General features: G+C 37.4%; 1 protein-coding gene across 2 annotated transcripts in view; it reads right to left on the bottom strand.

Annotated features, from left to right (window-relative positions):
* Rfxap (regulatory factor X associated protein) overlaps nt 1-14,914 on the bottom strand; it is a 28,559-nt gene that overhangs the window by 9,000 nt on the left and 4,645 nt on the right. Inside the window, exon 3 of one of the 2 annotated variants that reach the window (XM_021266474.2) lies at nt 12,861-14,261. The exons of the other annotated variant lie outside the window; for it this stretch is intronic. Coding sequence (XP_021122133.1) covers nt 14,151-14,261 — 111 coding nt within the window. The 3' untranslated portion in view covers nt 12,861-14,150. Of the gene's footprint in view, nt 1-12,860; nt 14,262-14,914 lie in introns of those variants that run through there. 2 annotated transcript variants of the gene reach the window in all.

Below are 14,914 nucleotides of genomic sequence, written 5' to 3'. Positions count from 1 at the left end.
TCCATTTATTTCCTATATTGGGATTCCATTGTGTTCCTCAGCTCCTCTATGTTTTTATCTGTGTCCTCTCTAGATTTATTAATCATGTGTTGCACTATGGCCACAATCTCTGCTGTTATCTGAGAAATTATTTCTGATTTCATTTTTTCCAGATCCTCTTTTGTTGCCAGTTCAGGAAGTTCATGTGGTCGAGTATCAGATTGTTCCATCTAGTTTCCCTTTGGGATTGCTTTAGGTGATGCGGAAGTCTGGTTTTGAGACTTGTTTATGTGTCTTCTCTTTTCAAGGGGGGAAGTGTGCTGCTGGCGCTCTTGTAGCTCACCTTCTTAGTGCGCAGGGCTCTGCCCTCTGTCCTGGGGGCAGTGATACAGCAGCCTGAAAGGCTCAGCTGTTGCTTGGCGCTTGGGGCTTCTGCTCCTCTGCCTCTTGACAATTATTTTTTAAAAAGTTAAATACAGCACCACGCTCAGTGAGTGTAAAGAGTGAAATTTATGTCAATAAAATATTTAAATGTTCAGATGTTCTCCAGTGTATGATGGTTCAAGTTGAGGTTTTGACCTTACAATAGTGTGAAAGCCACAGCATTCAGGAAAACTTGGAAGTGAAGTGTGATATGCATATGCAGACTAATAACTTGCAAAAGGATGCTCTCCAGGGATGCTGGGTGGCAGCAGCCCCTAGGCAGCCACATTATTATGAGGATAAACTATGTGATACTCTGCTACTGTTTGGCTGGCATGTTTGGTAGGGTAAGTGTATTAAATGCATTTTTTACTTATTTTCAACTTAAAATGGGTGTGTAAGGACATAACCCCATTGTAAGTCAAGAAGCATCCATATATTAAAACAATTTTAATATAATGTTTAAAACTATTTATTTTTATACACCATTAAAATTAAATTGATTTAATTTTTTCTAAGGGAGTTTATGTAATTATAGATTACTATGAAATGGATTTGTAAACAAAAGTTGGCAAAACTAATATTTGTTTGCCATGGTCTGGCATAAAAAAAGAAATAGCATAGTCTTAAAGAACTAGAGAGGCCGCTTTAATTGTTGAAAGAATAGAAAAGTACTAAAAGGAGTGGAAAGAACTTAGAGGAAACAGCATCATCTATTGACATTATAACACGTAAATAATTTATAATGGCTCCATTTAAAGGAGAGGTAGACACAGGCAGGAGCTTGGAGATCAAAGTTCTACTTGCTAAATGAATGTGATGGCAGACTTACAGTCCAGTGTGGCAGCTCTTAGTGGTACAGCAAGATCAGGCCAAGAAGAATTGAGAATGCACCCGGAGGTTGGAAGCAAGTTTATTACAGCAGTGGACTGATGGGGGATTTCTCCACAAAGCAATCAGCTGACAGTGAAGAAAGTTTATATGGTTTAAGGAAAGGAGGGTGGGGATACAGAAGCAAGGAATTTATCATCAGTTTACTGGTTGAGAAGTTACATTTAGTTTACATGATTTGATAGAAAAGAACACTGGATCCTGAGAACAAAGGGCAATGAAGAAGGACATGTGTTAGGTGTGTGTGTGTGGGGGATGAGCTGGGGGTGGTTCTATGTCAGTGAGGTCAGTTAGCTGCAGGAAAAACCTTTGTTGCTCAGAAATCGTTTTCTGGCTCAGTAAGCCTTCTGGATAACAGATTCTTAAATCCACAATGATTAATAAAAACAGCTCTACTGTTAAAAAGCAACACTGGTACCAACCATGATAGACTTCCTTTGGTTCCCCTGAATCATGCTACAGGGGTGCTACAAGTAGCTTTAGAGGATTTTGTTGGGAAACATTTCTCTCAATTTGGGAGTTTGGGCCTCAAAACTGTCCTACTGCAAACAGGTTTCTTGCTATGTGTTTGTTGGCTGGAATTTATAAGCGTTAAGCAAAGAGCAGAGGACATACAATGTATAATACAGATTATATGTTCTTTAATATTGAGGGAGAAGATACTCTTTGGTTCAAAGAGTATGCAATCAATTCTTTTACATTCAGTTACAATTATTTTAGCATATAATTTAGTTGGTCAGTTGTTTATATTGGCTAAATTTTTGTTTGATAAAAGAAGTAAGAGATTCCAAGCAGTGCTTGCTTGCAACTTGATGAGATTCAGACTCTCACCTCTACCACTTGAAGACTTGTATCAATTTCCTAGGGCTGCTGAAAACAAAACAAAACAAAACAAAAAACACCAACAGTGCCAAAAACTTAGTGGTTTAAAATAACATTCTTTTACATTTCTGTAGGCCAAAAATCTGAGTCAATCTCACTGGACTGTTGGTGTTGGTGTGGCTGGTTCTTTCTGGAGGCTCTAACAGAGGACGCATATTCTAACTTGTAGATTCTGGAGGCTGCCTGTATTTCCTAGGCTGGAAATTGCTTTCTCAAAACTCTTTAACTTATTGCTTCTCTCATCACATCTACTTCCTTTTCTTAGTCACTTGCCTCTGCCAAGTCCCTTTCTCCAAGTAAGGTAACATCTACCAGTTCAGGAGTTACTAACATAGATAACCTTAGGGAACAGTATCCAGTCTACCATAGAATCCATTGATTTAATTTACCTTGCTTCCACGTAAAAGCCATTATCTATTGAAGATACAATTATTAGTAGCTCATGTTCATTGCTCTTAATATAGAATCTTCTCACAGATGTCAGCTCCCCAATAAACCAAGGTTTCAGACCCACTTACTGAGTGACTGGCAGGTTTTACTTCAGTGCCCTCCAATGAACCATGCATCCCAGTATTTCCCACACCCCCATTAAATTTATTGGTACATTTTAGGTATAAAATACATTTACATACATCACTGAGATCTTGTACCATTACATGAGTATCTTGGCTCTTATTGTTTTCCCCTTCCCCTGCCCTTCCTTCACCCCCCCCACCCTTCCCTATTTGCAAAGATTTTGTTTCCATTTTTTTCCTTTTCTCATAATTTTTCTTTACCCTTCTTTCATTTCCCCTACCCCTCCCACTTCCCCTGCTCCTTAGACCTTTACATCATATTACACAATATCAATTATACATTTTTAAAATTATAATATCAAGATCTAGGAGACATTACCACAGATTTTACAGAATTTAAAAGGATATAGAAAGCATATTTCAAAAATCTGTTTTGAAATAAATTTGACAACTTCTAAGAAGTATCTTGGAAGAAATTAATGAAAATAACTCTGGAGGAAATATAAAATTTGAATAGCACCTATTAAAGAAAGAATATTCCCTAGCTTGAAAACCTACCTTTATGACAACAATAGGCTCGCATACATTTTAACTGATAAATTATATCAAATATTTAAAGCAGGAAAAAAGAGGAACACTTCTCCCCTCATTTTAGGAAAACAACTTGTGCTAATCCTAAAACTAGATAAAGATAATAGAAGAAAAAAGTATGAACATAGATAGAAATATGTTTAACAAAACAAACTATTAGAACTCAGATCTGGCAGGATGTAGAAAGTGGTTTTATTATAGGGATGGCAGTGTTGGTTCAGCATTGGAAGATCCACCCCCAAAAGTCATCATTTTAACAGAGGAAAGGAAAAAGCCATATGATCCTGTCACTAGTTGGAGAAAAAGTATTGGACTAAATTCCACAGCTGTTCATGGTAAAAGCTATCAGGAGACTAGAAGTAGAACAGAACCTTCTCAACAGATTAAAGACATGTACTCCATACTTCCAGTGAGAATGCCTTATATGAACGGAGAAGATACAATGCTTTCTCCTTAAGGTGGGGAACAAGGGCAGATATGCTTACTCTTCATCTGTCCATTAAACTTTGAAACCTAGGCCCAAACCAAAATAGTCTGGCAATAAAGTGACACAATTAGGATAGGATTGGCACAGTAGAAGCAAAATCTTTATATGTAGATGAAATGATCATCTACAGAGAAAATACTAAGAAATCTCTAGGAGTCCCTAGAACTTGTATTTGAATTTAGCAGGATTAGAAAACACAAGGTATATATAAAAATTCAGGTCTATGTATACTTGCTATAAATGAAGAATTGGATATTGAAATTTATAAGTTATGTAGGAGTACAAAGGACCTAGAAAAATAAAAAGAAAAAAAAGTGTTGAAAGACATTTATTGCCTAATTTTAAGACTTCCTCTAAAGCTACAGTAATCAAGGCAGTGTTGGTATAAGGAAAAACAAAGAATCTAGAAATAGAACCACATATATATGGTCCACTGAGTTTTGAAAGATTATTTAACATTAACATTTTATAGAATATAAACTCAATTCAAGAGCCAAGGAAAAGGTAGCATTTTCAGCGAATGGCACTAGAACATCTGGTATCTGTATATAAAAAATTAACCTCAACCCTTTATTTCCATACATAAAAATAACTTGAAAGGATCTATGAACCTAAATATGAAAGCCTAAAAGTATAAAACTTTAAGAAGAAATTATAAGGGAAAATGTTTATGAATTTAGGGTAGGCAAGAATTTCCTAGGATACAAAAAACATGATGCATAAAAGAAAAAAATTGATAAATGAGATTCCATCAAAATTTAGAACTTTAAATGACATTGTTAAAATGAAAAGTAGTCCTTAAATAGACCATATTTACAATGCATATAACCTATGACCAGAATATATAGAGAGCTCTTACAGCTCATTAATAGACAACTCAGTTAAAAAGTAGACACAAGCCCAAGGACCTGAGTTTGAGCCCCAGTACAAAAAAAAAAAAGTAGATGCAAGAAGATGATAAATAGCCAGTACAGCACAAGGAAAGGTGTGCAAGACTAGAATCAGAAAAATACTAATCATGAACAATAACAAGATTGAATTATCATTAGGGAGATGAAGTTAAAAGTTTTAAAAGCCTTGTCATGACTTTTTCTTTTTGTTGGATTCTCCTCCTTTGTGTTTAATTTGTCAGGTGCAACAGATTCATTCTGCTGGGCTTCCTGGGGTTGTGATCCTCATTGTCTTTTCCCAGGATATTGTCTAAAATTTTTTGGAGTTCTGGTTTTGTATTCATGAAGTTCCTAAGGTGCTTTTTATCATGAAAGTATCTTATTTCTCCATCAATTTTGAAAGATAGTTCTGCAGGGTACATCAATCTGGGTTGGAAGCTGTTTTCCTTTAGGGCTTGAAATACGTCACTCCAAGCTCTTCTTGCCTTGAGGGTTTGTGTTGAGAAGTCTGCTGTGATTTTTTCCTTTGTATGTGATTTGTTTCTTTTCTCTCACTGCTTGTAGAACTTTGTTCTTCTATTGGGTTTCTGGAATCCTAACTATTATATGCCTATGTGTAGAGTGTTTTTGATCAAGGCTAGTTGGAGTCCTATGTGCCTCACTTATCTGTATGTCAAGTTCTTTTCCCTTGCTTGGGAAGTTTTCTGCCATCACCTCTGTGAACAGCTTTTTTATGTCATCTGCACTGTCTCCTGTTTCTTCATTGACTCCAATCAGTCTTATATTATTCTTCACATTGTCTAGCAGCTGCTGGAATGATTTCTCGTGGTCCCTTACAATTTAAAAGTGATTTTTCTTTTCCTGGTCACTATTTGCAATCTTATCTTCTATATCTGAAATTCTGTCCTCACATTGGTTCATTCTGCTGCATAGACTTTTGATGGAGTTTTTAATCTCCTGGAAATATTTGCATTTGTTTTATAGATTCCATTTGTTTCTTATGTTGGGATTCCATCATGTTCCTCAGATCCTCTATATTTTTATCTGTGTCTTCTCTAGATTTATTAATCATGTCTTGAACTATGGCACAATCTTTGCTGTTATGTGAGAAATTATTTCTGATTTCATTTTTTCCAGATCCTCTTTGGTTGCCAGTTCAGGGAGTCCAGGTGGTTGAGTATCAGAGTGTTCCATCTTGTTTCTCTTTGGGGTTGCTGTAGGTGATCTGGAAGACTGTTTCTGAGGCTTGTTTACGTGTCTTCTCATTTCCACGGAGCGGGTGTGGGGTGCTTCTGGCACCCCTGGGGCTCACCTTCTCTGCCCTAGGAGTGTGGAATGGCACCAGGGGAGCCTCTTCCTGGCCGCTGAGTTTGGCTCACCTTCTCTGCCCTAGGAGCGTCCATCCCAGTATTAATGACCATCCACAGTGAAGGTAGGTTAGCTACATGACCTGGTTTGACCAATGGCAAGTTAGCATTGTCATGCAAGCAGAAATCTAGTAAGTGCTTGCACATGGGGCTTGTGCTGCAGCAGACCTCTGTGCTGGCAGCTTGGACTACACTAGGGAGTGAAGAGATGTTTGTGGGCAGAGGCCCTGGAGCAGGGCCCAGCAAACACCACAAAGAGCCCAATAGTAAATATTTTTGGCTTTGTGGGCCATGTGTTCTCTGTCCTTTTCTCAACCACTCAGTTTTTCCCTGGTAGTACAAAAGTAGCCATAAATAACAAGCAAATGAATGTGGTTATGTTTCAATAAAACTTTATGGATGCTGCAATTGGAATTTCATATAATTTTCACATATTACAAAGTATTTTCTTTTTTATTCACTATCTGAAAATGAAAAACATATTTTCCAAGAATTACAAATATAAAAACTACTGCTCATGGCAGTACAAAAATTGACTGTGGGTCAGATTTCCGCAGGGGCCTTTGGTTTCCCACATCTGGCTCTGGGAGATGAGAGGCCACCTGGATGTTTTCCAGTCATGGCCACCTTTCCCCTGAATGCAACCTCACTAGACACGGTGGGCAAGATTGCCAGAAGCCTCAGCAGGGCTGGCTCAGCCAACCCCTAACGTTATGAACAACAACAGCAGAAGCAACAAACACCCCCAAGGTTATTTTGAGCCACTGTGCTTTGGGGTGGTGTTAGATAAATGAAACGAGTTGGGACCATTAGTTAGGTATCTGGAATACTGATGAAACTTTGCCTTTTGCTCACCAAGAGATCTCAGGTAAGAACACATCACAAAATATAGGCAAGCCTCTTTCAAAGTACCCACAAGCTGGTTGCAGTGGTGGGTGCCTGTAATCCTCACTATGCAGAAGGCTGAGGCAGAAATATTACTTAAGCCCAGAAGTTCAGGCCTAGACGGGGCAACATAGGAAGACTTCATCTCTTAAAAATTAAAAAAAAAGAACATGCAGTTCATTATATGGCTGTTACCCTGGTTCTCATCAGTGTCCTAGTTTAATCTGCTATGCCCGTATATAAACTATTTGAGATCTCTGTTCAGAATTCCTGCTTTTTCTCTCCCAAATCATGTAAGAGGCTGGCCATTTTGGTTGCTAGAAATAAACCCATACAATTCATGCCTCCTGTTACTAACATCAGTGGTGAGCTCCTGCATTTTCCAGCAAGGGGACTGTGTAGGCAAGCGGGGGACAGTGCTGGTCTCAGGACTCTGCTGTTCCTGCCACTGCTACACTTGTCACAGTCACCACAGCGGTCTTAGTATCTGACCTTTGGCACATGGCTAGCCAGACACACTCAGGGGCTGGTGCTTTGCTGGTCAGAAAGCACTGACTTCACCTCCAACGTGAGCTTCTCAGAGTTAATAGTGTGTTCTCCTTGCCATTCAGAATGGGCAGTGCCTATCCTAGCCCCTCCTAGGGAGGGGCTGTAGCTAACAAAGCAAGAAGAATCCAGAGAAGTGGGGTGTTGGATAGACTCTCTGCCATCATTTAAAGGCAGCAAATGTCTGGGACTTGGAGCTAAGGGCAGTCTTCATTCTATGTTGCTGGCACTAAATAGGCAAGCAAGAAATAGAAGAGTTGTAGGAAACAACTGAGTAACCTATCATTTGGGCATCAAAGAGAAGTTGGGGTGCCAGCTAAGAGAGGAATGCATGGTTCCGCTTGGACAGTATTATGGCTTGTGTCTAGATGTCCCCCTAAAGCCTCATGAAGTTTTAGAAGGGGCTTTTTTAGAGGTGGCTGACTCTAGAGTGTGCAATTGATTCATGGTGCAATGCTAGGCTCAAGGGCACTAGGATTAAGGGTGTGAGTGCTACCTTCCCTAAGTAGTCTGGGTAAGATACAATGGGCACAAAAGCTGTTAAGTTCTCTTCTTCCTTTTGCTGCTTTCCAGTGCCATGAACTGTTGCCCCTCTGCCATGTGCCAACCTATCTTCGAGCCAGCAGATTATGGACTGAAACCTCTACAAACTGTGAGCTAAATAAACCTTTCTTCTTTTAACTTTGGGTGTCAAGTATTTGTCTCAGCAATGAGAAAAGTAACTAAGACAGACAAGCATTTCCCTGGCTGCAAGCATCTGCTAACTAGCACATGATGGACAGGCAGGATGTCATATGTATGATGATACTTAGGAAAGGCAAGCTTTGCAAGTACAATAGGATCATGGAAACAAGGGTCTCTGAGGACTGTCCTGCTAAAAGCAGACTTGAGTTTCCTTCCTAGCAGACAATTTTAGGTGATCTTTAAGAAAATATCAGTTTCTCTAATCCCTAGGTACCCTCATTTTCTGAAAGGAAACAAAAAACATCTAAAGGGATGACAGCACTGTCCACAGAAGAGCCTCGCAGGGACTGCTATGTGGTACGTGCCCCATGGTGCATATATATAAAATTTCATAAGCATGGAAAATATACATTGGGTTATGACAAAGGTTAGCTAGAAGTTGGACAGTACATGGAAGACAGAAAAGAAAAAAGAAACAAAACCCCGGGGGGAAATTTACAAAAGTAACCTCATTATCTGCAGTATGATCATACAGGTGTATTTAATGTAGTAAAAGCATATTTATATTTGAGTTGAGATGTGTACTGTGTGATACTGGCACTTGAAAGTGTTAGTTCTTATTGTAGCAACAACACACTACTGGGGAAAGATCCTTGTCTTTGGAGACAGAAGATTTAGGTTCAAATCTTAGCTATCTCTAACAGGGTAACGACCTGTCCTGTAAGTCATTTTAAATTCTGAGTTTCCTCCTCCATTCAAAATGGGTGGTAATACTTGCATTGTCATGCAGGAATTAGCACATATGAATGCTTTCTAAAGCAACATAATTAGAGTTAGTTTAAATAAAATTATCTTTTAACACATTCCAAAAACCAAAGCTTAATTTGTACATAAGCTTTATTCTTATAGCACACTTATTGCCAGAATGCAAGGTGCACGGGGCCAATTACATTAGTCTGAGTAATGCCCGCCACAGTGTGCAGGAAGAAAACTGGAATGACAGGGCTTACTTCCAATAGCTCTCCAAGCCTGAGCAGCTAATACAACCATTGTCAGCCTGCTTCTATTTATAAAATAATTACTGTATATGCATTAGAGGTTTGTTATGGAGAACATCTAGATATACAGGATTATTTTGAAAACCATAAAGTGCTAGAAAATTGATATATTTTCATGTTGCCTTTATAATATATTTTGTTTATGCACCTCCAATAGAGAAGTAATGTATACATTTTGGACCTCAGTATGGAGGTAAGAAACCCCAGGAGGCAAATCTCACTATAAATAAGTACCACATATATGTATATAAATAAACAAAAAATAAACAAAATGGAAGAGATCTAAAAAAAAGAAACCTGAGTACAAGCAATATGATTTACTGGTGCACTAATTCAAATCTTTTCATTCAAAAGGTTCAAATTTTAAAAGGTTCAAATACTACTTACTTAGAAGTTTCAAATACTAATAAAAGTATTTTTCTTTCTGTAAACCCAAATAGCAAAAGAGAAGTAATTATAAGGACAACGTGTTTACTGCTCTCAATGTCTAACAAGATATTTTTTGAAAAGTCCATATGTACATGGTAAAAATAAAAATTCAAGAATAGGTTTATTTCAATAAAGGATTGTCTCCTGACCCCTCCACCTACCCCAAACCACCAGTGCCCCTATTTTCCTTTATAAAAAAGCAACTTCTGATTCTACATACAAGCATGTGTATATGCGGATCTTTATATATAAGTTTTAGTACTGTTACGACCCCGTGCAGTTTCCCTGTTTATACTTGCACGTTCACCTACAGTCTATTACTATTGGCAAGTAACTCTTTTGGGAGCTACTTCTTTTGAGGGCCAGCTGGGTGGTTGTCTCCTTTTTCTTTCTTGCTATTCTTTAAAATCAAGTTTCTGCAATACTAGAGTTGCTAGTTGATGAGCTAAAGCAAATTTCTTTGGTCCTCTTCCTGAAGTGAGCCTTCCCTGGTTGACACTCCTGTCATTAAATCCTTTGGACTTGTTTATTTAGTTTGTTTCCTAAACCAAACTCTTCAAGCAGAAGACTGGGAAGGGTCTTGTAACTGAACAAAGGGCCATCTTATTGATTTCTTGATACCATTTTGTTATTAGGTATAGTAAAAATTGGGGCAGTCCTTAATGCTTTCTGAGCCCACAGTTTCCTAGATTAAATATCTTGCATGCTCTCACTCTTCCGACACTTGAACTGCAAGGTCACAGAAAGCTATAGTCCTTGTTGGCCTCATCTCGTCTGCTTAGCCTGAACTTTCGCTTCTATCAGGAAAGTACTCTTAAAAACCTCCTAACCTCTGGATCCCCTTCTTCCAGTAAATGAACCCCAGATTGAGCCTATAATTTATCTTTCCTCTACAGTGGCTGGTGGAGTCCTGTGAAATAGTGTCATATAACTGCAGGTTGCCATGACAAATTCCTAGTTTTCAGGAGCTCAAGTCTTTAATGCCACTAGTCGATTGTTTTACCCGTAGTATTATTTAGGATATAGCTTTCACTGACTGTAACAGTTGCAGTTGACATCCTAATTACCAGTCAGAAGTGACACATTCCATTTCTTTTTCACCTCGTAAAAATATGAGGCTCTTCTCCTTGCAGCCACCCAAGGATACAGTTTCTTTTTATCTTGTTCCATTTTCCCCTGAATCCACATTCCGCCATGGATGTTCCACTGCTTTGTTCACATTCCAGGCAGCAGGACGGAGGAAGAGGGAAAGCAGGCTGCTCTTAAGGGAACCATATGGAAAATGCTGGCTTTGGTAGCACACATATTAAAATCGGAAGGTGCATATATTGCTGCTGCTCACATTCCACTGGCCAGTTATACTCCAATGTCATACCTAGCTCCAAGGGCAGTTGAAAGTCTTTTTTTAAAAACTTCTTGCTATTTTAAAAGTTGAAATACAAAATATATATTGAAACATACAAAAATTTAAAATGCACAGCTGGCTGAACTTTCTCTTAACAGAATGCACATGCACAATCAACTTGTGTAACAAGAGCACTGCTATGACACTGGAAGCCTCTTGTCGCCCCCTCTAGGCCTGACCTTGTCCCCCGGAAATCCACTGTTGTTAAGAGTCCTCCTTCACCTGATTTTCTGCTTTATATAAACAGAATCATGCACACAATATTTGTGTCTTGATTCTTTGGCACGGTATATGAGAATCACCTTTACTATTGATATTTATTTATATCCCAACTTCGCTGGACAATGGAAGCTGTGAATTTCTTCATGTTGTTATGATTACATCTATCCACATCTGTATTTATACATTTTCTTTTCTCTATATTTTCTTTTCTCTTATCAGAAATGGGACATCACTCCTGCTATATTCTGTCAGAACAGTCATAGTCCCTGCCCCGATTCAGAGAGGTAGAAAAATAAAATCCAGATCATAATAGGTCATATTGCATAACAGAATATGGGGTGGGAGATACTGTGTGGTCATCTTTGTGCCATGTGGCATGCCTAGCTTGGAAATATGTGCATGTTATTTAAAACCATAGTAATCATATACAGAACTGTGATAAATGCCATTGTTTTAAGCCACCAAATTTTTCAGTGATTTGTTATGCAGCAAAGAATAACTATAACTAAGTGTATCAGTTACCTACTATAACTTGAATGCTACATAACGAACCACCCCTAAACTCTGTGGCTTTCAATCATAAGCACTTATTACTGCTTACAAATCTACAGGACAACAGGATGGTTCTCGAAAGACAGGCTTGGCTGATTTGAGGCATCAAATTTATTGGCAGTCAGCAGACTTGGCTGGGAGAATAGCTTTTGTAGCACAGCCTCACTTGCATACCTCTGGCTTTTTGCTGGCTATCAGCTGATACAGTAGAGGTGACTGGCCATGTGTCTCTCATCAGGCAGGCTAGACTGCCCTTATTACCATGGTAGCACAGTAGAAGTCTAACATCACAAGTGGAAATGCTCAAAACTATCAGAAGTCTATTCAGGGCTGGCACAGTAATTTCCTTTGCATTATATTGGCCAAAACAAGTCACAGGCCAGTCCTTCAGATTTAAGGGGTAGCTAAAGTAATTCAGCCTCCTGGGTGGCAGAAACTGCAGTCACAAGGCAAAGGCCTTGAGAACACAGAAGAATGAAAAACTGGGGACAAATTGCAATACATCTATACTAAATAAGTAAAAACCTTATTGCTTTGATAGTATTAAAAGGAAAAGAATTCCTGTGTGGCAGACCATAATTAAATCATACCTTAAACTGTCATATTCTTTTTTTTTGGTACTTGGGATCGAACTCGGATCCTTGCGCTTGCAGGGCAGGTGGTGGAACCACTGAGCTAAATCCCTGGCACCAAACTGTCATATTCTTATCCAAATTCATAAATGGACAGCTACTGTACTGTATTTTAAAAAGTACCCTGGGTAAAAGATTCAGAGGCTCTCAATGATCTAGGCTAGGATTTAATGACTTATCATCTCTAAATTCTTATAAATACATAAATTCAACCCCTTTCATTCAGCTCTCACTGGCCTATTACGTTCCCATTTCACTTAGTTCATTTTACAAAGCGTAAGCTAACTTTTTTCACCACAAAAGTTAACTTAAGCTCTAGGGATTCTAATGTTTCCAATACTGTAAGTATGGTAACAAATAGTAAGTGAATTCCCCTGCATCTAGTGTGAGTTAACTAAAGAAAATGAAGTAAATTGGACAACTCCAAGGTCAACAAGTGGATTTTAATGAATAATTCTGGCAAAAGTGTTTTTGCAGATTTATCTGCAAATATAAAACATACATAAAAATGAAAAACATTCTTTCTCCCCATAAATACTTATTAAAACAGCTATGACTAACTTTAACATGACAGGTATTTCAGAGCTTAAAATCTAAGAAACTAACAAATTTTTGTACAGTTCATCTTGAGACACATTATATTTATTATTCTAATATTGGATATACTCTCTGACACTTGCTTTATTATTGGTGAGTTTGCCTTTTTAAAGTTTTCCTAGCTGAAAACACAAGAAAAAAATGTCCAGATTACCCATCATTATTGAATGGTTAGGAATAATATGTTTGTAAAACAGCTCAATGTTGAAAAGCACTGGAAATACGGTAAAGTGCTATTCTTATTTTTAGGATCTTCTTTTAATGGAAAATAATGATAGGAAAATAATTTTATCTTGGTATTGGTAGGTTAAGATACATCTGTACTATTCACAAACTCAGCATATCAGAGGATCTGCTCTAAGAACAATAGTAATAGGTCACACGAAGTTGAGAAGCCAGCTCTAGGAGATGGACATTCATTCTGGTATATTTAATTCCTCTTTTAGATTTTTACCAGTACATCTCTGATTTCACAGATAAACAATGACCAATGATCACTTTCCTTACAGATATAAAATGTTTATCTTTTTGACAGCTTCAGTGTTAACTACAAAAAAAGGTTATAAGAATCTGATTCCAGGTGCTCCAATTACATGTAATCAGAATAATAGCTATCAGGTTTTCTTAAAAGGAGTGATATTGGAATTGTTGGGGAGATAATTTTTAGTTGTGTGGGATTATCCCAGTCACTACAGAACATTTGGCATTCCTGGCCCAGTCATTAAAACCAGCAGTTTTCAAGTTCACTATGATAACCAAAAACTATACCCATACCTTTCCAATTTTGAGCTTGATGGCTCAAAATTATTATCTATTAACTTTACAACTTCCACAGAAAGTAACTGCTTCACTACCTTCAGGAACAGTGACTGAAGGATGTATTTTAAAAAAACTGTTATTCAATGTTATTTTGGGAAGATAAGTTGATTTCGTCAAACCCATGGCGATTTGAAAAGATTATAAACAAAATGTGCAATACTGATTTATACCCAAATGCACACATTTACAGGAAAATGTTTACATTCTACTGACATGTCTCATGCCATTTATCTTTGGTATAAAAATATGTTCATATATTACAATAAAAAATTTGTCAAGGTTCTTGATAAGTTCCATCACACTGATGCTCCTGGAAACTGCTGCTGTCTTTGCTCTAAAACTTGCTGATTTAGTAGTTGCTGCTGTTTCTGTAAAAACTGCACTACTTCAGGACTTCTTAGCAATGACTTAAAAGAGAAAAAACAACAAAAATTATTCACAGATTTATGATGTGATTCGATTATATTTCTGCTATGGAATTATTCTGATGTATCCCTACACAAGATACAATGTCCTTACAAAATAAAACAGGCCTTACTGCAATTAATAAAATAATAAAATGTGATATCATAAAGCACAATACTAAAACTTAAAAATAATGATTGAAGCCAGACATCCCTGGTGATTCTGTACACAAAGGAAATGCTTTCCAGTCTATGTCAGCAAATATATTCCCTTGAAACATGTAAGAGCAAACAAGTGAATGCTGGACAAGGATTACAGCAAGATAAAAAGGGTTCAGATGTGAAAGTAAGAGTTAAATGTCAAGCTGTAGATATATAAAAACTAGTACTGAAATTCAAGTTTATCCTACTAGTCTAACCCTTCATGAAGGAACAAAGAAATACATATTTATGTACACATGTATAAGTATGCTTATACATATAAACATAAAATTACTATTAGCACATTACTGAAATTTCAGAAAAAATTTAACTTCTCTAAAATAACCAGTGTGTTTTTTGTATGTGTACCATTTTTAAAATATAGATCACATCATATAACAAATAGACTATGGTTAATATTTTTACTGTAAGAAAATACTTGTATAAATTCATAA

The sequence above is a fragment of the Heterocephalus glaber genome, unplaced genomic scaffold, assembly GCF_053883595.1.
Source record: "Heterocephalus glaber isolate CG9 unplaced genomic scaffold, H.glaber_assembly_v1.0 deba00001720, whole genome shotgun sequence".
In the NCBI taxonomy this organism is placed as follows: domain Eukaryota; kingdom Metazoa; phylum Chordata; class Mammalia; order Rodentia; family Bathyergidae; genus Heterocephalus; species Heterocephalus glaber.
Note: the sequence above shows the minus strand (reverse complement) of the source record. Positions and strands in the feature narration are given on the sequence as shown.